Genomic DNA, 23,185 nt, shown 5'->3' on the forward strand with positions numbered 1-23,185 from the left:
ATCTAGACTTTTTTTTATATCGAATAAATAAATATATTAAAGAAGTATACAAAGACTATTTTCTTGTAGCAAAATAAATAAATACCTAAAAAATCATAAACATACCATAACCCAGAACTGTATTTAATCGCCGTGTTTGAAACAGCATCTATTACCATAACGACAACTGCCGTACTTTGTCCAGTTTGCACAAGGTTTCGATCTCCATTTGGGAGGTCTTTCAACGTGTTTCAATTCATTCTCGCCATGTGCAAATTGGCATTTGTTTGCATAAGGACAAACTCCCGTCTTCATAAACGAAGCACACAACTCGGTCTTGTATAATTGTGTATTGATTTGAGTCTTGGTGTGGTGTTGGGGATGGTGGACTTGCTCAAAGTTAAACAAGTCATCGTCTTGTGGTAAATAGAAGATTGGCTGTGGTTGTTGTTGTTGCTGTTCAGCTGGCGGATCTTCCCATAAACTTGATGTTGATCTCAAGGGAGATGACACGGAGTTTGCTGGCGAAACAGACACGTTAAACCAATTCTGTTGAGGTTGCTGCTGGAATAAGTAGTGATGAGGACTATTAAATAAACTCTGTGAACTATGCTTTATATCGGACTCATTGGAACTGGTTTGCCACAAGTCAGGCAATAAATCATCGAAATCAGTAGTTGAAGATGAGCTCGAGGCTATTGACGATTTGGTTCCGTTGAAGGCAAAGTGTTTACTATCTTTAAGTGTCGACATCATATTGGGTTAGAAAATAGAGGAAATCAAAAAAAAAAAATTTAAGATATGGATAAAAGAGGAACTATATATATCCTCGACAGATATCACCTGCATTCATCCTCCTCCTGTAGTGTACACATGAATTACAAAAAAAAAAGAACCATCTGTTGATTTTTCTTTGTTGCTAAATAAGAACCATAACAATATTTTGAGTTACACAAAAAGAAAACTTCCATTCAACGGAACCAATCACTGGAGTTTTCCCCTCAGTTAAGATTCCCCATTCAGTTCTTCTTCTCCTTCAATCGAACCACGTTAGAAACCAAAGCAGGCGATTCCTAAACTACAATAGATGTGAAAGTGGTGTGGAATTATTTATGCTGCAGGCATGTTGTTGTTGTTGTTGTTGTTAAGAGGCAAATGCACTTTCTCAACAATGGCCGAAGTTCGAAACATTAGAAAAATAATAAGGTGATTTTTCGTTTTGCCTCTTTTTTTTTTTTTTTCCTTTCCACATCATCCCATATCTACCCAACATGCATAACATACATGGAATTGTTCCTATTCGTCAACTACACAAAATGCCCACAGTCAAACAGTAAGGTTGAAACAATAAAGGAAAGCTGGGCATGTTGTTGGGTCTGATTTTTTTTTTTGAAGTTTGCGGGAAGTTGACTCTCAATTCCGATATAATAATTACACAAATTCACTTTTTCGTTTCGGATTATCCCAAGAGGAGAAAAGAAAAAAAAACCACCAACAAGTATTGGCATTGCCACTCCCCGCTAATTTTTATCGTGCCAATTCTCTCCCTCTCCCCACTGAGGACATTCTCCTCAAGTTTTTAGTGCACTTTGGCACAAAAAAAAAATTCAAATCTGGAAAATCAAAAAACAACAAATAAAAAAAATTATACACGCGTAATCAGCGTCATCTTGCAACAATCGTTTAGCCAATGATAAATAATTTGCAAGAACAAGTGGCTTGGGTGAAACGAACAAACCCTCATATAACACCACAGGCCGTAATAGATTTAATAAGAAAACCGTTCCCCAAAGATAAACTGGCGCCAATACCTCAAGTCCCAGATTCTATCCCTTCATCTGATAAAGAAAACATCCCTATTTCAAAATCTCAACGTAAGGTTCAGTCACGACTACCGTTGAAAACCATATCTGCCAATGAATCTACATTGCAAAGCACACCCACCCCAGTGAACAAAACACGTCTCCCGCCAGAAACAAGTGATATCATTGATTTGACACACAGCCCGCCAAAAAAGAGATCACCACCACAACCATCATCTCCAATTCAGCCTACACCAAAAAAACAGAAGCTCGATGATTCAGTGTTCCGCAAACTCTTAGGGCTACACGAATCGAAAATTAAAATTCTTGAAGAAAAGTTTCTTACAAGCGAATCCACCCTGATTTCGCTAGACCAAAAGAAAGAGCTATATAAGAAATTAGAACGCCAAATTGAGTTATTGGATAATGAAATAAACGCGCTAAAACTGGGTTTAGATGATAGCACCGAGTTGAGCTCCTCTCCGGATTCACCTGAGTTTAGGGTACCTATTACGCGTCCCGTAAGATTAGAAGCAGCCAGAACAATTGTTGAGAGCACAGAAAACGAGGAAGACGACACTGAGGACCATTTTGGTGACCAGACCATGGATGGTTTGCTTACACCAACACAAGAGCGAATGTCACAGGACGACCTTAATGAAATGGCAAGTTTTATTGATGACAGAACATTCGACATAACCAGTCAACTGTCAGATGGCGAGTTTATTGCTGTTGAATCAGACACCGAAATTAATGATATCCGTCTATCTCCAGAAACAGCTACCAAGTATGGCATAAAGTATAACTCCCAAGTCATAGGCAAAGCAAGAACAGAAGTATCGTCACCTATCAGTAGAGTGCCAGCCATTCCAGAGATTGACTCGTCTGATAGCGAGCCAGAACTACCACCAATAGAAGAAGATGAAATTGAAGAAACCACGATCCCAAATCTCCAAAGTGGTCCAGATTCACCTATCGTTATTGATGATGATGACGACGATTTTTTGGATTTCACAACTCAGCTCAACAAAGAAAGAGAGATCGACTTTATTGAATTGGACTCTGACGACGACGTACAAGAGGAACAATGGCCAAAGGAATCAAACGCACCACCAGCACCAGCACCTACAAACCCAGTCTTAACAATTGACTCCGACGATGCTTTTTCCGATGACGATGAAGATTTGAAAGAATATTTCACTGAAAACCGTGCATCCAAAGGTTCTGAACCATTTATGGACGAAGTACACAGTATCCTTAACAACGTGTTTAAACTCAAGTCATTTAGGGCCAACCAACTTGAAGCAGTACTGGCCACATTACTGAACAAAGACGTGTTTGTGTTGATGCCTACGGGAGGAGGTAAATCTTTGTGTTATCAGTTGCCAGCATTGGTGAAGAGCGGTGCCACCAAGGGGACAACGGTGGTCATCTCTCCCTTGATTTCGTTGATGCAAGATCAAGTTCAGCATTTATTGGCAAAAAACATTAAAGCGGGAATGTTTAGCTCCAAAGGTGGTAACGACGATAATAAACATACTATCCATTTGTTCAGGGAGGGGTTTCTAGACATTGTGTATTTATCACCTGAAAGGGCCAACAAATCGAATGCTATGCAAACAATTATGACAAAACTATACAATAACAACCAGCTTGCCCGAGTAGTTATAGATGAAGCCCATTGTTTAAGTTCATGGGGACACGATTTCCGACCTGACTACCAGGGTCTAGGGTTTTTCAAAGATAAGTTCCCCAAAGTTCCCATAATGGCGTTGACGGCAACTGCCAATGAAAAAGTGCAGATGGATATACTTCACAATTTGAAAATGAAAGACCCGGTATTATTGAAGCAAAGTTTTAATAGAACAAACTTGTTTTATGAAATCAAATTGAAAAAGAGTAATTGTTTGCTTGAAATCAAAGACTACATTTTGAGTCGTTTCCTGGGTAAATCTGGTATCATCTATTGCCATTCAAAGCAATCATGTGAACATACAAGCATGAAACTAAACGAGTATGGGTTGAAAACATCATTTTACCATGCAGGTATGAGTGCTGACAAACGATTCAACATACAAAAGAGATGGCAGGAGAATAAGATACAAGTGATTTGTGCTACTATAGCGTTTGGTATGGGTATTGATAAGCCCGATGTGAGGTTTGTCATTCATTTGTATTTGCCAAGAACTTTGGAAGGGTACTACCAAGAAACTGGACGTGCTGGCCGTGATGGGAACTTTTCTGAATGTGTAATGTACTACTGCTACAAGGATGCACGGTCTTTACAAAACTTGATTCAAAGAGATGAAGAATTGAGCGAACTGGGGAGGGAGAGCCATTTGGCTAAACTAAGACAGGTTATTCAGTACTGTGAAAACACCACCGATTGCCGACGCAAACAGGTTTTGCAATATTTCAATGAAACTTTTGATCCAGCGAATTGCCACAAGCAATGCGACAATTGTCGAGACTATAACCATGTGACTCTGGTGGAGAAGGATTGTACGGAGTATGCTAAGGATATAATCAAATTAGTGAAATCAATCCAGGATGAACAAGTGACGGTTTTGTACTGTCAAGATGTATTCCGAGGCTTGAGCCATAAGAAAATTACTGAAGCAGGTCATCATGAAAACGAGTATCATGGCAAGGGCCAATCTTTGGATAAGAACGACGTGGAGAGAATATTCTTCTATTTATTGAGTCAACAATGCATCGTCGAATACCACGTAATGCATGGTGGTTTTGCCACCGATTATGTCAAAGTTGGCAAGAATGCCGATGTGGTGTTGAATGGTCAGAAAAAGATTATAATACTGTTTTCAAGTAGACCTGGAAGTGCCAGCAACAGTCTCGGTAGAACAGCAGCAAATACTGGCAAGCCAGTTGAATATCAGGAGTCGTTTATTACTGCAAGACAAATGACAACTGTGGATGTACCGGACTCTTCGTTTTCACAACGGTGCTTACAAGAATTGCGTGAAGCTAGAGAAAAGGCACTGACTGAATGTTCTATATCGAATCTGCAGATTGTCGGTGAAGTTACGCTCCGGGACATGCTGGCTAAGTTGCCTACCAATAAAAAAGATTTTGCTAAGTTGGAGGGTATTAAGAAGGGTCAATTGGAGCATTTTACCCATTTCAAAAAGATCTTGACATCGTTGGCACGAGAGAAAAAGAAAATGGCTAACACATCAATAAGCACCGTTGTCAGTGATATATCGTCGATATCCACATCTACTGTTTCCCCCTATTTCCAACCATCACAGCAAGATCAAGAGATATTGGATACATTACGGGCGGCATCACAGCCAAAGCCCAGTAAAAGTTCTACTCAATCAAGCTATACCAAGAAAAAGGGGTCTAAAAAATTCAATAAAGGTCGCTCAGGGAATTATTTTAAAAAGGCAGCCCCCAAATCTTTGGCAAACTCTCATAGAAATGTAATGCCTATGTAAGTGTTTAGAGAAAATTTTATTTATTAGATAGCTCGCGCATAAATCAACAAACCCCAAAAAAAAAATACACATTTGGATGTAGATTCGCCCAACATTAACAAACACCTCCTCCACTCCCCCCATGGCTAGACATCCATTTTATAAGCGATTATTAAAAGAGTATCAGCAAATAAGTTTGAATAAACTACCAGGTATAAAGCTTGTTACTAATGATGATAATCTAACCGAGTTTATATTCCAGATCAAAGTGGCAAATAATCCGTTATACCCAGATGACGAGGACTATTATCTTTCGATAAAAATTACTGAAAACTACCCCGTTGATTCTCCTCAAGTCAAGTTCGTTATTCATGAGGAAGATAACGATGACGATTCCATAATCATCCTTGACGATGACTCGCTTGAAATTATATCACATTCAGTTATCCCCATTCATCCTCACATATATTCGAATGGCCACATTTGTCTTAATCTATTAGGTGACGATTGGACACCAGCATGTTCTATAGAGTCGATATTGTTGAGTATTCAAAGCATGTTAAGCACAAACGACAAACGGGAAAGACCGCCTGACGACACTTCGTATATTAAGCACGCTCCAACAAACCCAAAGAACTCTAAATTTATTTATCACGATGATAATGTGTAAGACTTTTATAGGTAGTGTGTATTTTCCTAAAAGAGATATTTTTGTTACGCTTTGCACATTTACGTAGATTATGATTGATTTTTTGATTTTTTTTTTTTGGTGTCAAGTTTTCAACAAAATTTCGATAATAAATGTTTGCAAGAGGGGTTTGGTAGTTAATTTTTCCGTAATTGTGACTCAAAAATAGGATTTTCCGTTTCTTTTTCTTGCCAATTAAGCCAAATATGAATTTTGAGGGATTAATAACCACCACAAGTATGTAAGATATGAAATATCTTCGGAGTTTTTTTTTAGTGCAAAACCACAAAGACCAAAAACGAATGACTGAGCTAAAAAAAATTTTCAGTTTAGTGTACTAGCCCAACAACCACCAAAGACACAAAGCTTACCCCTCTTTTGGTGCTGAAGAGTCGAACTGGGATGTACCGACTTGACTTGAAAAAGTTCCAAGTGAGGCCCAATTGAGCGATAGGAGAGTGCTTGCTATCTGTCAGATCTTTATACCCATGGTTGCACAAGCTAGTGTTGGATTACCAAGCACTTAAGCATTTGTTTGTGTAATTGTATAATCTATACCTGTTTTTTAGCCAATTCCGCATTCGCACGATGAATTGAAAAAAAGAAAATTTGATAATGTCAACAACAACGTTTTCCAAAAATCACATTATAAATATAAACTAATTTTACTTTGTCAAAAAAAAAAGATTCAACTCCGAAAAAAAAAAAGAAGAGCCATTCCCTTTTTCCTCTTTTGTAGAAAACCACTAAAGTTGCTTAACTTATTTTGGACCGAATCACCCGTGATCGACACCATTCACAACGTTGAAGAAGAACTTATCTATTTGCTAAACGATTAGATATATTTTTGTTTAGTAAGGCATTATTATATTTCTTGACACTTGCTCAATTCTGTTGGTGTGTGGGTTTTCCCAACAAGTTAACAATTTACCCCTAATCACTACCACCCCCCCTCAACACAAAAAAAAAAGAAAAACGAACTATTCCAGAATAATTGCTATAATTTTTTTCAGTTGTTTTATTTATTTATTTATTAAATTAATTCTCGTCACCTTATAGATACTTTTTTTTTTATTTTAAATCTTTCGCCAAACTACCAACAGCCATGTCTGAAACTAATGAAATCAAATTGGAAACTGAACCAAAACAACCTCCTTACCCAATTGAACAAGCCTGCGACTCGTGTCGAAAGCGGAAGTTAAAATGCTCAAAAGAGTTTCCTCGTTGCTCAAAATGTATCCAACACGAATGGTGTTGCTCGTATAGTCCCAGAACAATTCGGTCACCTTTGACAAGAGCCCATTTGACTGAAGTTGAAAATAGAGTAAGTCAATTGGAAGGAATACTTCACTACTTACTACCTGATCACGATATTGATGAAATTATAAACGACCACGACAAGGCCATACTAGCACCAATTAGACAAAAATTACAACCACTGCCAAAACCATGTGCACCCACAGAAATGCATTCCCCCATTGACTCAATCACCTACCCTTTACGCCAGTCAAAGTCCAACCCAATACCAGAAGAGTATCCCAAAAGTAGAATCAAGCAAGAAATAATTGACGATTTTTTATTAAACAACATCACCACCACCACCAAGAACAATGATTACATCACACCAACCGTGTTCAACTCATCAGTAAATTCAACGGCACAGAGCTCCTCATTGACGTCTCCTTCATCGTTATTATCGTTGAACTCTTACGACGGAACTATAGAAGAGGTTCTTGAATTGGATCAACCGCAACTTAAAAAAGTGAAGTTGGAGCCGTCAGTTTCTACCAGCAATTCTTCTTCTTCTTCTCCTACCCAATTCAGTTTATTTAACGATTACAATTTAGACATGATATTTGAAGGTGTGGTCGATGAAACTGTTAACGTTTGATGAGTTTGTTTTTTATCGTTTAGTTAGTTAGTTAGTATTGTTTTATGTTTAATGTTATATGTGTTCCCGTGTTGATCAGGTCGTGTAGATTTGCAGCTGCCATAAATCCCGTGATGCGCCGTTTCTCGCAATCGGCACCGAATTACTCACCAAATAAAACCATGACAAAAAAAAAAAAAAGTTCCCTTTGCCTCTCTTTCTTTTTTATTTGCCCCACAATCGACTACACTCATGAATGCCCAAAGATTAAAGAACCTCATCTCCCTTCGTTCAAGAAATGCTTCAAACAAACTACAACGTACATTACAAGAGTTGGCACAAAATATACAACGACAGATCCAACAGCAGCAGCAAGCACCGATTCCCGTACCTGTCCCAGTACGTCATAGAAATACCCATCCTTTAGGTAGAAGGAATTATTCGACAATCACACAGTCAAGATGGTAGAGTGGCTCAACTTGCTTTTTTATGATAGATTACGATTTTTTTTTGGGTTAGTTTTTGGTTAGGTGGTATTTATTTCCATAGTATGTTTTGTTTCAATGTATATTACGAATTTCTTTTTCTCCACTTTGTAGTGTACTGTAACTAGAAAAGACGTAACCAAAACAAAAAAAAAAAAATTATGATCGTGTCATCTTTTTCTAACCACAAACAACAATGTCTTCACCTGTTCTCCCTAATAGAAGGTCTATTCAGGTATGCTTAAGATTAGACGAGTCACCAAACGAGGATGTCCAGGAATTGACCACCATACAAAACACTTTTGATAAGTCAACCTCAAACTATTTGTTACAGTCAAAACACAATCAGTTGTCAATCAAGTTCCAAGATAAAAACAACCAAACCAAAGATTCCATCAACTCGAGTGCAGAAAATATCAAAAAGACTTTTCAAGATATAAAGAGTATTGCAGGTGGGTTTGGCGACGTATTTGAAATCGATTGGGAGTTTTGGAGTTTGGTGGTTAATGATTATGATCATGTGGTAAACCATGAGCTGGATAAATTAAACCAGTGTATAATATCAGGAATACCAAAAGAGTTCAGAGGCATTATTTGGCAACTAGTGGCCAAATCCAAAGATTCTCAACTAGAAGATTTCTACCGCCAACTAAAACTAGAATCGTCAATCCATGAAAAGGGAATCAAACGAGACTTGACTAGAACCAGTTTCTTTACCAATGTCGAGGCGGTTAGCAAAAGCGATGAGCTTTTCAATGTCATCAAAGCGTACTCTTTGTATGACCCCGATGTGGGCTACACCCAAGGGATGATTTTTATTGCAGTGCCATTGATTATGAATATGAACGAATCGGAGTGTTTTTGTTTATTGGTCACGTTAATGAAAGAATACGGGCTTCGCGATTTGTTTTGCCCGGAAATGAAAGGCTTGCATGTTTTGCTTTACGAATTTGATCGATTGTTGGAATCGTATTCTCCAGTGTTATACAATCATTTGGTCAAACAAGGTATCAAGTCGTCAATGTACGCTTCACAGTGGTTTCTTACATTTTTCGCCTACAAGTTCCCCTTGGACATTGTTTTAAGAATTTACGACATAATTGTCACCCAGGGGATGGAGTCCATATTGAAATTTGCTGTAAATTTGATGATTCAAAATGAGTCCAACTTGTTGGCATTATCGTTTGACAAGTTGCTCGAGTTTTTAAAAGATAAGTTGTTTAATGTTTATATCGCCGAAGCATTTATCAAGGACGACAAGGGTAAAAAGAGATTTTCGTTGCTGCGATCTGCTACCAGCACACCCGCTACATATTACAAACTAGATGAATTAGTGCAAGATTCTATGCAAGTAAATGTCGACCCTGTGGAATTGACTAAATACGCTAAGGAATTTGAAAGTATCTACAGCAAAGAAAGGGCCAAGGTAGACGATATCAAAGGTATGAGACTAGCAAACGGTAATCTTAGACATAGAATTAAAGAATTGCAGTCACAATACTCAGCCCTAAACAGAGACCATGTTGATATTGTTCAAAAAATGGTCGATTTGAAAATCACCCTACCTGATTTGGTTAACGAGAACGAGGATCTTAAACATACAATAGAAAAGCTAGAAAAAGATGTCGAAGAATTGGAATCAAAAACACAACCTGCCAACGATGTCTTGCCCAGTGAAATCGAAGACCAAATACAACAACTACTTGTGATCAATGCTCAGGAAGTAGAAAAGTCGGCTAATTTAGAAGAAGAGTTGAATTCGTTGCTTGAGCAAGAGGAAAAGCTTACTAAATTGATAAAGCAGGCAAATAGAAATAGTACTTGGTTCAAATGGAATAAATAGTTTGTGTGTTGATTTCGCGAAAAAGAAATGTAAAGTAATACTGATTAGGGCTATAGCCCTAACTGGTTTCTCGCACTCTTTTCACTACCAATTACTAAAAAAAAAAAATTTGGTGAAAAAAAAAAATTATCTACCACTCCTATACCATCATCATCAACAATAAACCACAATGGGTAGAGGTCCAAAGAAACACTTGAAAAGATTAGCAGCTCCATCTCACTGGATGTTGGACAAATTGTCCGGTACTTATGCTCCAAGACCATCTGCTGGTCCACACAAATTGAGAGAATCATTACCATTGGTTGTCTTTTTAAGAAACAGATTGAAGTATGCTTTGAACGGTAGAGAAGTCAAAGCCATCATGATGCAACAACACGTTCAAGTTGACGGTAAAGTCAGAACTGATACCACCTACCCAGCTGGTTTCATGGATGTCATCACCTTGGAAGCTACCAACGAACATTTCAGATTAGTCTACGATGTTAAAGGTAAATTCGCTGTTCACAGAATTTCTGCTGAAGAAGCTGCCTACAAATTGGGTAAAGTCAAGAAAGTCCAATTAGGTAAGAAAGGTGTTCCATACGTTGTTACCCACGACGGTAGAACTATCAGATACCCAGATCCATTGATCAGAGCTAACGATACCGTTAAGATCGATTTGGCTACCGGTAAGATTGATGATTTCATCAAATTCGACACTGGTAGATTAGTTATGGTTACTGGTGGTAGAAATTTGGGTAGAGTTGGTGTTATTGTCCACAGAGAAAAACACGAAGGAGGTTTCGATTTGGTCCACATCAAAGATGCTTTGGAAAACACTTTCGTTACCAGATTGTCTAACGTTTTTGTTATTGGTACTGAAGCCGGTAAACCATGGGTCTCATTACCAAAGGGTAAAGGTATCAAATTGTCTATTTCTGAAGAAAGAGACAGAAGAAGAGCTCAACAAGGTTTGTAAGTTTTATTCGCACTACAAAAAAAAAAATAGTTTTAGTGAAAATAGAAAAACCAACGTAAATAAATGTACATTAATTGCATACTCTTTCAATAATGTTGTTAATTCTTGCTGTGGTTTTGTTTAGTGGCTGTTATGCGTCATTTCCACATCGTAACTTGACATGGAACGATATAAATTTTGTTCATACCACCGATACCCACGGTTGGTACTCTGGACACATCAACCAACCTCTTTACCATGCCAATTGGGGAGATTTCATTTCGTTTACTACACACTTGCGGAGAATTGCCCATAGCCGGAACCAAGATCTTTTACTTATAGACAGCGGTGATCGCCACGATGGTAATGGCCTATCAGATATCACCAGCCCCAATGGCCTAAAATCAACCCCTATTTTCATCAAACAAGACTATGATTTGCTAACTATCGGAAACCACGAGTTGTATCTTTGGGAAAACTCAAAACAGGAATACGAAACTGTGGTTAACCATTTTCAGGATAAGTATGTTTGTTCAAATGTGGATATCAGACTAGACAATGGCCTGTTTGTTCCCTTGGGGCTGAAGTACAAGTATTTTACAACACCGATTAGAGGGATTAGAGTTTTGGCTTTTGGGTTTTTATTCGATTTCAAGAGGTTTAATAGTGGTACTAGAGTGACGCCAATGGCAGAAACCATACACGAGCCGTGGTTTCAGGAGGCATTAAAACATGAAGTCGATTTGATTATAATTGTGGGTCACACACCCATTTCCCATAACTGGGGAGAGTTTTACCAGGTTCACCAATACTTGCGTCAGTTTTTCCCTGATACGATAATTCAGTATTTTGGTGGACACAGTCATATTCGAGACTTTACCGTGTTTGACAGTTTGTCTACAGGATTACAGAGCGGAAGATATTGTGAGACCGTTGGCTGGACAAGTGTTAATTTAGATAAAGCGGATCTAAACCTTCCTGTTAGACAAAGATTTTCGAGATCGTATATTGATTTCAATACCGACTCATTTAAGTACCACACCAATTTAGATAAAGAGTTTGATACCGCCAAGGGGAAACTGGTTTCCAAGTTGATTCGAGAAACACGCAAAGAGCTCAAGTTAGATACCTTGATAGGCTATGTCAAGACAAACTATTATGTTGATTACGTTCCCATCGATCACCCCAAAAGCATTTTCAATTTGTTGGCTCTGAAAATTCTCAAAACATTACCGAAATCCAAACATGAAGAGCGAATTACAATTATCAATACTGGCTCAATCAGGTACGACTTGTACAAGGGGCCATATACTATTGACTCCAAATTTATTGTCTCGCCCTTTGAAAACATATGGGTCAATATTACAGTGCCAAAATCAGTTGCCACTAAAGTAGCAGCAAAACTAAATGACGCCGACTATATCAGTGCCTCTCGATTGAAACCACCTCATCAATACGATTTGCAAGTCCAGGACTTGAGTACTTCCCCCCACCAAGCTCACTTTGAGATGCAGGAAAAACTCCCCAAAGGTTATGTCACTCATGATGACTTTGGGGCTGATGGCGACGATACGTTGCATCGTGCCGTAGTTAATTTCCCAGTACCCAATGTTATTCAGAGTGTGGAAATCAACGATGAGGTAGATTCGCCTGTCAACCTTGTGTTTTATAGTTTTATCACGCCAAATATCATCTGGGCATTAAAAGAGTTGAATTTCTCTACTGAACAAGTACCAACACCATATTCTGACATTTACTTAGGTACATTGCTAAACGAATTTGTTGCCAACAATAAGATCTAATTGTATTCTTTATACTTTTATAATGCTATCGTTAGGTACATAGGTAAATCTATAATCCATACTATTTATAATCTCTCCATCTTGCATAACGTTTTCGTCAACAACCAAATTGACGTCGACTCCAAACCACGAACCCCAAATAGGTCTTTGATTGGTTTTGGAAACAATTGAATTATTTTCCTGAAACAAGTCGGCAGATTCACCTAACCGGTTCCTTCCACTTTGATCAAATCTTACTTTTGCTGAAAAATGAACGACAAAGGTCCCCGTGCCTGGAATTAAATGCCCATCGTAACTTGTCAATTGGTGTGACGATAACGGAGTTTGTAACCATTTCTTTTGGAATTGTAATTTACAGTCTTCTTGTGGGCTCGGTATAATAGGCTGGCCGTTCACTATAATTGCACTTGACCGCTTTAAGTTTGATCCTAACTGAGTGGCATACGATTCAACGTTGGGGAATGGTTGTGATGTTGGCTGTGTGTACAGTAAATCTAACGATGCAAGAAATCGTTTGAGAAACGGCTCTAGTTGTTGTGCTATAGGATGTTAGTTAATACAATTTTCAATGATTGATAATTCATTCGCCTACTTACTTGGGTCTTGATTCATTGTGGCTAGTTAATGGATCGTGATGATTCACTCGAGGTCAAATTTTTTTTTTTTTTCGTTGTATTTTTCTCATCATCATCATCACCAAACTCCATGCAACGCTTTTACAACTCAAAACTACCGTGATACACAACTTTAGTCCTTTATTCGCTTTCTTGTAAGCACAATTGTGTCTTTCACATTCATCGATTGGCACACATGTGTATTCCTGCACATAATCTACAACTGAAATTGATAGCAATCTTAAATTTCTGAGAGGAGTAATATAAATAGTAGCTTGAATCTCTGACTCCACATTTCCACTTTTACCTAACCACTACAATCAAAACAAAACTAAACAATGTCAGATAAAGGAAACATGGCTAAAGATATCGCATCCTCAGTTGTCGGATCAATTGGAGGTAACAAAGTTGCTGATAAATTGCATCTTGGTGGTGTTGGTCACATTGTTGGTGGTGTTGCTGGAGGCATTGCCGGACAAAACCTCGAGCATAAAGCTGAAGACGAAGTTAGAGAACACAAGGGTTAAGCAAAAGAAGTTTGCTAGTTTATGTAACTAAGTAGAAAGACCCTGATAATAAACATAAAAACTAAAAATACACCCAGCATGTACATTTTCTAGCCAGCCCACTCGCATTTGATCTGCTCTCGTTTGGTGGAAACAAATTTTTTTTTTTGATTTTGTTACCCACACTTGGTGTAGCAGTAGTATACTTAGCGTAGTCATAGACAGTTACCATTCGCTCTAAAAGAACCTTAAGCCTGGTCTGGTTGTGATCATTACACAATATGGACTAAAAGTGTCACTGGTGCAAAGCTAAAGCCAATTGTTTTGGGGTGTTTTTGTTCATGTGCTGGCTAAATTTCGAAGGATCGAAAAAAAAAAGAAAAATACTTGTTTTGTGTCTGATTTAGTCTACACTACCCACAATCTTATTCCTTTAGTAATTTGTGATACGTGCTGGTCATTACAGCCTAATTTAGATAATTTCTCTCTGAATCAGGTAAGTTACACGATCTTAAACTTTCTTTTTGATTTTGGTGCTTGATCTGATAGAAAAGTGGCTTGCCCAAATCAAAAAAGAACAATTCTACCTGCTCGTACCTTGATTTCTGGATCAATCAAAATGCTTGCAATAACATGAAGTTTCATTTTTCATTTTAATATAAATAGCAAGATAAATTTTCAATTTACAATCTCAAATTTTTTTTTTCCAACAAATTCCTCCTCCCTTATCTTACATTCGTTTAATCATAGAAATCTCGCATCCCCCCCCCTTACTCCCTAAAAAAAAAAGAAGACTACCTCCCACCAGAAAAAGCATTTAATTAATATTCCTAATCAAGACAAATCACAATTCCAACCCCCCCCAGAACCAATTTTTCGAAATTTTTTTTGTTTGATCCTCAAAGATATAAACACTTATTTTCATTCGCTTTAACCTACAACCAAACTCCGAAGAACCTAAAAAAAAAAAGTAGTCAACATTGTCGAAGCTACCAAATAACCACAGTAATACTATTAACGATATGAGTTTAGTCCAGTCAGCCATGTTTAATCATCATATGGGCCCTTCACACACTAGATCTCGAAGTTTCGAGTTATTCCAAGAAGCTAAAACCTTAAGGGTTGCTGCTTGTAAGAGATCATACAGCGACGATTTGAATATCAGCACTAAAAGAGCAAGAACTGCACCACCATCTCCTCCATATGAAACTGCTACACCCACCAGAGCTAGTAGGTTGGTAATTTCAAATTTGGTTAAGCCAACAAGCAACTTAAGATCAAGATCGCTTTCTCCAAATAAAAAGTTTTCCAGTCCGTTATCCCCATCGTCATCACCAATAGCGACTGTCACATCACCTATAAGCTCACCCCAAAACATAAAGATAAAACTACCAAGTATTTCTGATGCATTAAATCTACCACCAATAACTTCTAAAGAGCCAGTGAAATTGAAGCCAATTGTGCCAACAGTCTCATTAGATTATTTTGATACATACAAACCCAATGACGAAAATTGGAGGTACGGGCTTTTGGATAAAATTGCCAAAGAATCAAAGCATTTCCACCTTAATCAATACAACTACCTTAATGACCATGCAAAACCAAGTTTTGACTCCAAACTAAGTTCGAAAATCCAACAACTGTCAATTGCAAATGGAAAGAAAATAAATTTTCCCTACGAATCGAATTATACATATTTGAATAAAACATACTTGAACGATGTTAAAAACTATCCCGAATATCTAGAGTTGGCCGCCGAGTCATTATTACAATTGAAAGAGCGCCAACTCCCCCCACCTCCATTACAGCTGCACCAAAAACAACACCCACCACCACCACCACACTTGCCAGTGCAAGGACTTTTGCCTGTTCCAGCACCTCCGGTTTCACATTTTTCTTCTTCTTACACCACACCACAAGCCCCAACATTTTACCACCCACCTTCACAACAACAACAACAGACTCCACCACCACAAACGCTACATCATCAACAACCACAGCCACCTATTTCTACACACAAATTCATTCCAATATCACCTCCATCTGCTAAAAAATCTAGATCGGATTTATTGAAATCACCACCAAAACACCATCATCATCACGCACCAAGGGTATGCATATCGTGTGGGTCAGACCAATCACCATGCTGGAGACCATCCTGGTCTATTAAACAAGGACAATTGTGTAATTCATGTGGGTTGAGGTATAAAAAGACAAAGGCTAGATGCTTAAATGACAAATGTAAAAAAATACCTGCCAAGGGTGAATGGACCCTCATGCAAAGCAAAGGAAAAGAGACTTTTGAAGATGGTATAGAGGGTTATAGCTGTATTGCATGTGGCTGGAGAGTTGAAGTACTTCCTAAATCTTGAGTTTAGAAAAGTATTGTAAAGGAAGCTTCATTTATATAGGATTAGATATCTGTTAATACACTGTGCGACATTTTCTTTTTTAAATTTTACGTGCGCCGCCCCTATTCAACATTTTCCGAATGGCAAAAAAAAAAAATCAGTGTTGTCGATGTAAACTCTTAATACTCTATACCGAATAATCAACAATGTCTGAATCAATCACTATTACAATCAAGTCGTCGGGTGATAAAAAATACGAAGTCACATTTGATCCGCTGATCACTGTTTCTCAGTTAAAAGAGTTGGTCGCTGAAAAGTCTGACATACCTGCTGGTAGTCAAAGATTGATTTACTCAGGAAAGGTGTTGAAGGATACCGAAACTGTTACATCTTACAAAGTGCAAAACGGACACACTATACACTTGGTTAAGAGTGCTGCTGCTGCTACTTCCACTGGTGCTGCTACCACTGCAGCAGCTCCACAGCAGTCAACAGCTAACCAACTGTCTAGTACTCCAGCTAATGCTTCAGTTCCATCAAACATAGCAGCGGGCCAAGGTTCATTCAACCCTCTAGCTGACTTGACTGGAGCACGTTATGCAGGCTATTCCCAATTGCCATCAGCATCTATGTTTGGACCAGATGGGGGCATGAACAGCAACATACCGGACCCTGAGCAATTGAACTCGATGATGTCGAATCCCCTTGTCCAACAACAAATGCAAGCAATGTTATCAGACCCTCAAATGCTAGATTTTATGATCCAACAAAATCCCCAATTGAGAGCTATGGGTCCTGAGGTCAGACAAATGTTACAAAGTCCATTCTTTAGACAAATGATGTCGAACCCGGAAATGCTAAGAAGTATGATGCAGATGGGAAGAGGTAATGCGGAGCAAACTAATGCCTTCCCTGCGCCAGGTGCTAACCCTACTACTGGTGAAAGCAGCAATAGCGGGGAGACTACAGCAACCCCTGCTAACCCATTTGCCAATTTGTTTCCTAATGGAATCCCGCCAATTAACCCTCTGGCATTGTTTGGAGGTGCTGCACCTGCTGCTGCTGCTGCTCCAGCTGACAACAGACCACCAGAAGAAAGATACGAAAACCAATTGAGACAATTGAACGATATGGGATTTTACGATTTTGATAGAAATGTAGAAGCTTTGAGAAGAACTGGTGGTAGTGTTCAAGGTGCAATTGAGTATTTATTAGGCGGTAACTAGTTTGCTAGGAATCTATGGACTGTGGGTTGTTGTTGTTGTTTGTAGAAGAAATAAACAAAAGAGTGTAGTTGAGTGTCTACTTGACCAAAAAAAAAAGTAACCAAAAAAAAAAACATGCTGAGTTGAAATGTTTCTTTCAATTCTCTTCACCAAAACATTATGGATACGGTACTTGAAAGGATAGTGGGAACCTTGCTTGAGACAAGAAACTATACTTTTACGGAGCAATTTCTTGACCAACTAACAGAACTCACATTACAATTTGTCAATGAACTTTCAGCGGATCTTTCAAAGTATACACGGATACAGAGAAGGCAACAGCCATCTTTATCTGATATCAAACTATTGTTAAAACTAAAACATATTTCAATAAATGAGCTAATAAGGGAAATTGAACTAAGCAAGAAGTTTACGTACCGAAAGCAACTAGCCTCATTGTTAGACCAGTTGGTCGAAGAACCAATCAAAGAACAATCACGTCCATTCTTTGACCAATCGTCAATCACAGAGCTAGTACCCAGATTAAATGTCAAACCAGACTATATCCCGTCTTATTTACCCGATCTACCTCCAGACTATACCTACCAATCGACCCCGGAGTACATGGAAACACTAACAGATTTAAAGAAATTGCGAATGAAATTAGTTGAAGAATCAAGAATGACAGAAAACTCTTTATACAAATTGATTGAATATGATGATATTGAATGGAGACAGAAATTCGAGCAAGAATTGGTAGAGTTGAGTCCTGACTCATCAGCCAACGAAACCACAGAAGTACCAATACCGACTACCAATGGGAAGAGTGAAGATTTCAAATTTGATATTGTTGAATATGCAAGAATGAGAAAACGACTTTTGATTAAAAGAGACAGAGATTTAGAGAATAGGCGGAAAGCAAGAGAGGAGAACATGTTCATGAAAGCAGAAATGTACTATTCACCATACTCCACACTCAAGCCAACAGCAGAAGTCAAACAATATTTTTCCGATGCCTTATCGGACGGATTCAAGAGTGTGATTGTGTCGGTACGAAATGCAGAAAAACTCAAAGAGCAAAACATCAAACGTCAAATGGAAGAAAACGCCAGACGTGAACAAGAATTGCAGAAACAAAACGAGTCTATATCATTTAGCTTTCCTACAATAAACCAATTGGAAAGTGAAAGCGAGAGTGACAATGACTTCGAGCAAGAAGTAAAAGACAATATAGAATTAAACTTTGATGGTAGTGACAACGAGAGGGAAAGCCGGAATTTGGTTGTCGTACAAAACTCGGACGAGAAAGCCTTACAGCAAGATCCCCCACCCTCTAAGTTTGCCGAAGACGTATCTGACATGTCGTCGGATGATATGGACACTATTGCGTGATGGACTAGACATCACGTGGTAACCCTGTTATTATTATTTTTTTTTGTATTTGTATAGTTCAGATCCCAAGGGGCTTCCAGTTTTGGTAAATAATAAAAGTAACTGCGAGAAACAATTCCGTGACAACGCTTTGTAGGTTGCTTATTGTGATCACAACTAGGGGGTAGTAGTAGTAGCAGAGCAATACCCAGAAGGACAGCCAAAGGAAAAAAAAATAATATAAAACTTAACCTCCCTCCCTTTTTTTTTTTTGAAGCAGATTCTCAACCACACCAATTGATCTAATGACAGTAATTATAGCATCGTTGTATGTAAATTTGTCTATGTTGCACATGCCTCAAATTGAATTTCTACTAACACTTTGACTAGATTCTTACCATATACAGTTCATTTTGAGATTGATACTGCGGAAGTACAATCCATTCCGCAGGATACAGCAACATCTGCTCAATCTACTTCAACACCAAGTACAACTGCATCATCGACTCAATTGTCTATTCTTCCTTCGTTATCAAAGCAACCTAGACCCGCAGCTGCTATTCCAGATAACAAGCAATTTGAACGTTCCGATACCCCAGAAGGGTTCTTTTACAATAAAAGAAACTCTGCCAAATCCGAACACCAGTTTATCCAGCCAATATCAAAAATCAGCAAAATGGAAAGTTCTGTTGTTGATTCCAAAAAGCCAAACGAAGGTATGGGTCTTCCTGGATTTAGCAGATCACAAGTTAACTTGGCAAACTCGACTCCCAACTTGGCACGTGTTGCGAAACCACTAGCACCACCTCCTTTGAACCGGGGCCGCAGCTCATTTAGTAAAGCGTTATTCACTTTTCATGGAAACAGCAGTGCCACCTCTTTGTTGTCTGAGGATGGTACTGCTGATAGCAGCCCTGTTATTTTGCCTTCGAGTTTGGAAGATGATTTTGATCAAAATTTCCACGATATGGTGCATGGGAAATCCAGATTGGCCCCGTTTGGTGGGTTCTCTAGACCGGGTGTTGAATCACAATTTCTTTCTGAAAAAAACATTTTTGATGTTGCCCCGTGGACGATTGTTCCGCCTGACAATGGTAATGGCTCCTTAACAAAGGCGGTAAATGTTTCAATAGACTCAGGAATTATGGATAAAGCAAAATGGGTGGGTATTGTTGCCATGCCAAGCGACGATGTGTCGCTACGAGTTAAATCTGAAATATCGCAAAAATTGTCGGCAGACTACGATTGTGAAGCAGTGTTCCCAGACGATGTTACGTTTGAAGGGCATTACAAGTCTTTCTGTAAACAAATCTTGTGGCCAACATTACATTACCAGATTCCCGATGATCCTAAATCCAAAGCGTTTGAAGACCATTCGTGGGGACACTATGTGCTAATGAACCAATTGATTGCAGATAAAATAGTGGAAACATACAACGACGTGAATGATGAAGAGACAACTGTATGGATTCATGACTACCACTTGTTATTAGTTCCCAAGATGGTTCGCGACAAGTTGCCTAATGCAAAAATCGGGTTTTTCTTGCATGTGTCTTTCCCTTCTTCAGAAGTTTTCCGTTGTTTTGCTCAAAGAAACCAGTTGTTGGAAGGTATGTTGGGCGCAAACTCGATAGGATTCCAAACCAACGAATATGTTCGTCATTTTTTGCAAACGTGTAATCGGTTGTTATTGGCCGATACAAGTGAACTGGGAGTCAATTACCAGGGCAACTTTACCGTGACAAGCACAATCCCCGTTGGTATAGATGCCTATTCCGTGAGAGAAAATGTCCACACAGAACAAGTCACAGAATGGCGGAGCTTGATCAAGGAAAGATGGAAAGATCAGCATTTAATTGTCAGCAGAGACAAGTTGGACAAGTTAAGAGGAATCAAGCAAAAACTTTTGGCTTACGAGATGTTTTTGACAGATAACCCCGAATACATTGAAAGTACAGTATTAATTCAAATATGCATTGGGTCAGCTCAAGATCCGGATTACGAGCTGGAGATTATGAAGATTGTTTCAAGAATCAACTCGATGCCCGAGAACATTTCGGTTACACAGCCGGTGGTTTTATTGCAACGAGACATTGGTTTTGATCAGTACTTGGCGTTGTTATGCGAGGCAGATGTTTTTGTGGTTAGTTCTATGAGAGAGGGCTTAAACTTGACCTGTCATGAGTTTATCACTGCCACTGAAGATAAAAAGTCTCCCTTGATGCTTTCTGAATTCACGGGATCTTCGAATTTGTTACTGTGTAAGGGAGAAGGTGCAATTTTGATAAACCCATGGGATATTAAAAAGTTTTCGGAAACCATCAAGACCCTGTTGACAATGCCTACTAGTGAAAAAGAGTTACGTTGGCACAACTGCAATCAAATTGTTCTTACGCATGATTCGAAACATTGGGTTACCAGCTGCTTGAATTCAATTGTGAACTCTTGGAAGATCGATCATAAAAAGAGTGGCAACTTAGTTCCTTTTACAAAAAATGCATTCAAAGATTGGTGTAGTGTGAATGGTAAGAGGTTGATTATTCTTGCATTAGAGATTTCTTCAGCGGTTTCAAATTCGAGAGGCAATAGTGCTGGCTCTACATCTGGCAAGGTTAACGTGATTGATCCTTCGGGGCTCGTGAGATTATTGTCCGACTTGGTAGAATCTCAAGACACTTTTGTTTACTTATTGTCTTATTTGCAAAGGTCGGATTTGGACATTATGTTCAAGAGATACCCTCAAATTGGTCTTATTGCGGAAAATGGTAATTTTGTTAAACTCATTGGTGCCAAAAATTGGATATCATTAGCAGACAAAGACGAGTTGAACAGCTGGATGCCAGAAATTGTTAAGCTTGTTGAGTCAAAAGTGGAAAGGTTGCCAGGATCATTTTGTGAAGCTTTAGATGCAACCGTTCGTTTCCATGCTGGGAAATCTTTTTCTGAAGATCGAGAGAGATCTTTGGATACAATGGGTGAAACAATCCAGCACATCAACACGTTATTTGAGCACAATGGAGTACATGCCACTTTGGTGAGAAACCTGGTGATTGTGCAAAAGGACCAAATCAGTTTGAAAGCCATTCGACTTGTACTTTCATGCCACAACTCCAATCTCGATCAAAAGTATGTCGTGACCCATATAAACGAGTTCCAGCAGCCCATGAAGGATGATATTCCTTCAAATGACCATGAAGTTGCTGCTGTACTTTACAGTGGGGGGCTCACCTCTATTGATGAAGCAAACTACGAGTATGTGAACAGTTTGAAGAAGGATATCGGTAATACTTTGACAGTAACCTTAATATCGTCATCAAACGAGGAAACAAAGACTGCTGCTACATACGGAGTAAGAGGTATTAATGAATTGCTTTGTATATTAAATAGTTAGTACTTGTCTTTATAGCTATTTTCCACAATCACATTCAATTCTTGCAACGAGTTGAGAAATTCTTTGTTTTCTTGGTCGTTTAACGGCTGGAACTTGTTCCAGTAATGATTAACAAACTCGTCTTCGGTGATGTGGTTGCCCTTTTCTTTGTCTCGATTGACTACCCAGAAATTCTCTTTCGACCGTTTGTGTGCTTCTCTATCATCCTCCATGCGGACAAGAATCTGACGTTTGGACAACAAAGTCGTTGAAGGGTTTGATTTCTCTCGAATACTGAACAACAGATCTTCATCAACAATATCATCGATGTATTCTGAATGCTCTAATAGTTTAGCTCTTTCAAATTGACATTCATGTTTGCATTGCAAGAGTATTTTCCATGCTCGCACCAACGGCTCGTCGTCGTTAATGTCGGATTTGGTAAACTCTTCATTCCTCTTTATCAAATCAATATCTTTATCCGTTAACATATTGGAGTCAAATTGGGAAACAAACCCATGACAATCCATTTTAAAGTGTTGAGATATATTAAATAAACTCAAATAAGTGCTGTATAAATTGGATTTGTTGTCGGTTACTTGAGTTATAATCAAGGGCAAATTATCTTTCAAGCCCTGTACATATGCTTGTTTATACTTATCCAGGCTAAGTGATTCATTTATTAACAAGTCAACAAATTGTAGTATATTTGCTTTAATGCTTGTAGGCAATTGTTTGTCGTTTATCACATCTAATATTGTTGGCAATAAGTAATCTTCTTTGTCGGAATTTTTTAATGCAAAATACACTGCTTTACTTAAATGTTGTAGTTGTGGCGACAAGCTACGGAGCATTTGTAGCAATTGGTTAGCAGCATCGAACGAATCCATGGTTGATGAAGATAGTTAAAGAAAGGCAAGAAAAA

At 38.5% G+C, this 23,185-nt stretch overlaps 15 protein-coding genes across 15 annotated transcripts; 12 read left to right on the plus strand and 3 right to left on the minus strand. All coding sequences in view use genetic code 12, as the record gives it.

Annotated features, from left to right (window-relative positions):
• Positions 1–123: 123 nt before the first annotated feature.
• ZSF1 (Zsf1p) lies at positions 124–735 on the minus strand (the record flags this gene model as incomplete). Its single annotated transcript, XM_712044.1, has 1 exon — positions 124–735. One exon carries the CDS (start codon positions 733–735, stop codon positions 124–126), a length of 612 nt encoding a protein of 203 aa, XP_717137.1.
• A 934-nt stretch (positions 736–1,669) lies between these two features.
• On the plus strand, positions 1,670–5,239 carry SGS1 (ATP-dependent DNA helicase; the record flags this gene model as incomplete). Its single annotated transcript, XM_712045.1, has 1 exon — positions 1,670–5,239. One exon carries the CDS (start codon positions 1,670–1,672, stop codon positions 5,237–5,239), a length of 3,570 nt encoding a protein of 1,189 aa, XP_717138.1.
• A 121-nt stretch (positions 5,240–5,360) lies between these two features.
• UBC15 (Ubc15p) lies at positions 5,361–5,888 on the plus strand (the record flags this gene model as incomplete). The annotated part of the gene is made up of 1 exon (XM_712047.1): positions 5,361–5,888. One exon carries the CDS (start codon positions 5,361–5,363, stop codon positions 5,886–5,888), a length of 528 nt encoding a protein of 175 aa, XP_717140.1.
• Positions 5,889–7,011: 1,123 nt separating this feature from the next.
• GAL4 (galactose-responsive transcription factor) lies at positions 7,012–7,797 on the plus strand (the record flags this gene model as incomplete). Its single annotated transcript, XM_712048.1, has 1 exon — positions 7,012–7,797. One exon carries the CDS (start codon positions 7,012–7,014, stop codon positions 7,795–7,797), a length of 786 nt encoding a protein of 261 aa, XP_717141.1.
• Positions 7,798–7,841: 44 nt separating this feature from the next.
• CAALFM_C210600WA (uncharacterized protein) lies at positions 7,842–8,186 on the plus strand (the record flags this gene model as incomplete). Its single annotated transcript, XM_712049.1, has 1 exon — positions 7,842–8,186. One exon carries the CDS (start codon positions 7,842–7,844, stop codon positions 8,184–8,186), a length of 345 nt encoding a protein of 114 aa, XP_717142.1.
• Positions 8,187–8,457: 271 nt separating this feature from the next.
• On the plus strand, positions 8,458–10,104 carry GYP5 (Gyp5p; the record flags this gene model as incomplete). The annotated part of the gene is made up of 1 exon (XM_712050.2): positions 8,458–10,104. The coding sequence occupies one exon, from the start codon at positions 8,458–8,460 to the stop codon at positions 10,102–10,104; it is 1,647 nt and encodes a 548-aa protein (XP_717143.2).
• Positions 10,105–10,273: 169 nt separating this feature from the next.
• On the plus strand, positions 10,274–11,062 carry RPS4A (40S ribosomal protein eS4; the record flags this gene model as incomplete). Its single annotated transcript, XM_712051.1, has 1 exon — positions 10,274–11,062. One exon carries the CDS (start codon positions 10,274–10,276, stop codon positions 11,060–11,062), a length of 789 nt encoding a protein of 262 aa, XP_717144.1.
• Positions 11,063–11,154: 92 nt separating this feature from the next.
• On the plus strand, positions 11,155–12,843 carry CAALFM_C210630WA (uncharacterized protein; the record flags this gene model as incomplete). Its single annotated transcript, XM_712052.1, has 1 exon — positions 11,155–12,843. One exon carries the CDS (start codon positions 11,155–11,157, stop codon positions 12,841–12,843), a length of 1,689 nt encoding a protein of 562 aa, XP_717145.1.
• Positions 12,844–12,852: 9 nt separating this feature from the next.
• Positions 12,853–13,455, minus strand: MTR2 (Mtr2p; the record flags this gene model as incomplete). The annotated part of the gene is made up of 2 exons (XM_019475274.1): positions 12,853–13,382; positions 13,440–13,455. 2 exons carry the CDS (start codon positions 13,453–13,455, stop codon positions 12,853–12,855), a joined length of 546 nt encoding a protein of 181 aa, XP_019330819.1.
• Positions 13,456–13,795: 340 nt separating this feature from the next.
• CAALFM_C210650WA (uncharacterized protein) lies at positions 13,796–13,984 on the plus strand (the record flags this gene model as incomplete). The annotated part of the gene is made up of 1 exon (XM_019475275.1): positions 13,796–13,984. The coding sequence occupies one exon, from the start codon at positions 13,796–13,798 to the stop codon at positions 13,982–13,984; it is 189 nt and encodes a 62-aa protein (XP_019330820.1).
• Positions 13,985–14,985: 1,001 nt separating this feature from the next.
• On the plus strand, positions 14,986–16,335 carry ASH1 (DNA-binding transcription repressor; the record flags this gene model as incomplete). Its single annotated transcript, XM_712053.1, has 1 exon — positions 14,986–16,335. One exon carries the CDS (start codon positions 14,986–14,988, stop codon positions 16,333–16,335), a length of 1,350 nt encoding a protein of 449 aa, XP_717146.1.
• A 185-nt stretch (positions 16,336–16,520) lies between these two features.
• On the plus strand, positions 16,521–17,540 carry CAALFM_C210670WA (ubiquitin domain-containing protein DSK2; the record flags this gene model as incomplete). The annotated part of the gene is made up of 1 exon (XM_712055.1): positions 16,521–17,540. One exon carries the CDS (start codon positions 16,521–16,523, stop codon positions 17,538–17,540), a length of 1,020 nt encoding a protein of 339 aa, XP_717148.1.
• Positions 17,541–17,699: 159 nt separating this feature from the next.
• CAALFM_C210680WA (uncharacterized protein) lies at positions 17,700–18,911 on the plus strand (the record flags this gene model as incomplete). The annotated part of the gene is made up of 1 exon (XM_712056.1): positions 17,700–18,911. The coding sequence occupies one exon, from the start codon at positions 17,700–17,702 to the stop codon at positions 18,909–18,911; it is 1,212 nt and encodes a 403-aa protein (XP_717149.1).
• A 284-nt stretch (positions 18,912–19,195) lies between these two features.
• TPS3 (trehalose 6-phosphate synthase/phosphatase complex subunit) lies at positions 19,196–22,281 on the plus strand (the record flags this gene model as incomplete). The annotated part of the gene is made up of 2 exons (XM_019475276.1): positions 19,196–19,218; positions 19,281–22,281. The coding sequence occupies 2 exons, from the start codon at positions 19,196–19,198 to the stop codon at positions 22,279–22,281; spliced, it is 3,024 nt and encodes a 1,007-aa protein (XP_019330821.1).
• Positions 22,278–23,150, minus strand: CAALFM_C210700CA (uncharacterized protein; the record flags this gene model as incomplete). Its single annotated transcript, XM_712060.1, has 1 exon — positions 22,278–23,150. The coding sequence occupies one exon, from the start codon at positions 23,148–23,150 to the stop codon at positions 22,278–22,280; it is 873 nt and encodes a 290-aa protein (XP_717153.1).
• Between the last annotated feature and the right edge of the window lie 35 nt (positions 23,151–23,185).

This window comes from Candida albicans, chromosome 2, assembly GCF_000182965.3.
Source record: "Candida albicans SC5314 chromosome 2, complete sequence".
Taxonomy (NCBI): domain Eukaryota; kingdom Fungi; phylum Ascomycota; class Pichiomycetes; order Serinales; family Debaryomycetaceae; genus Candida; species Candida albicans.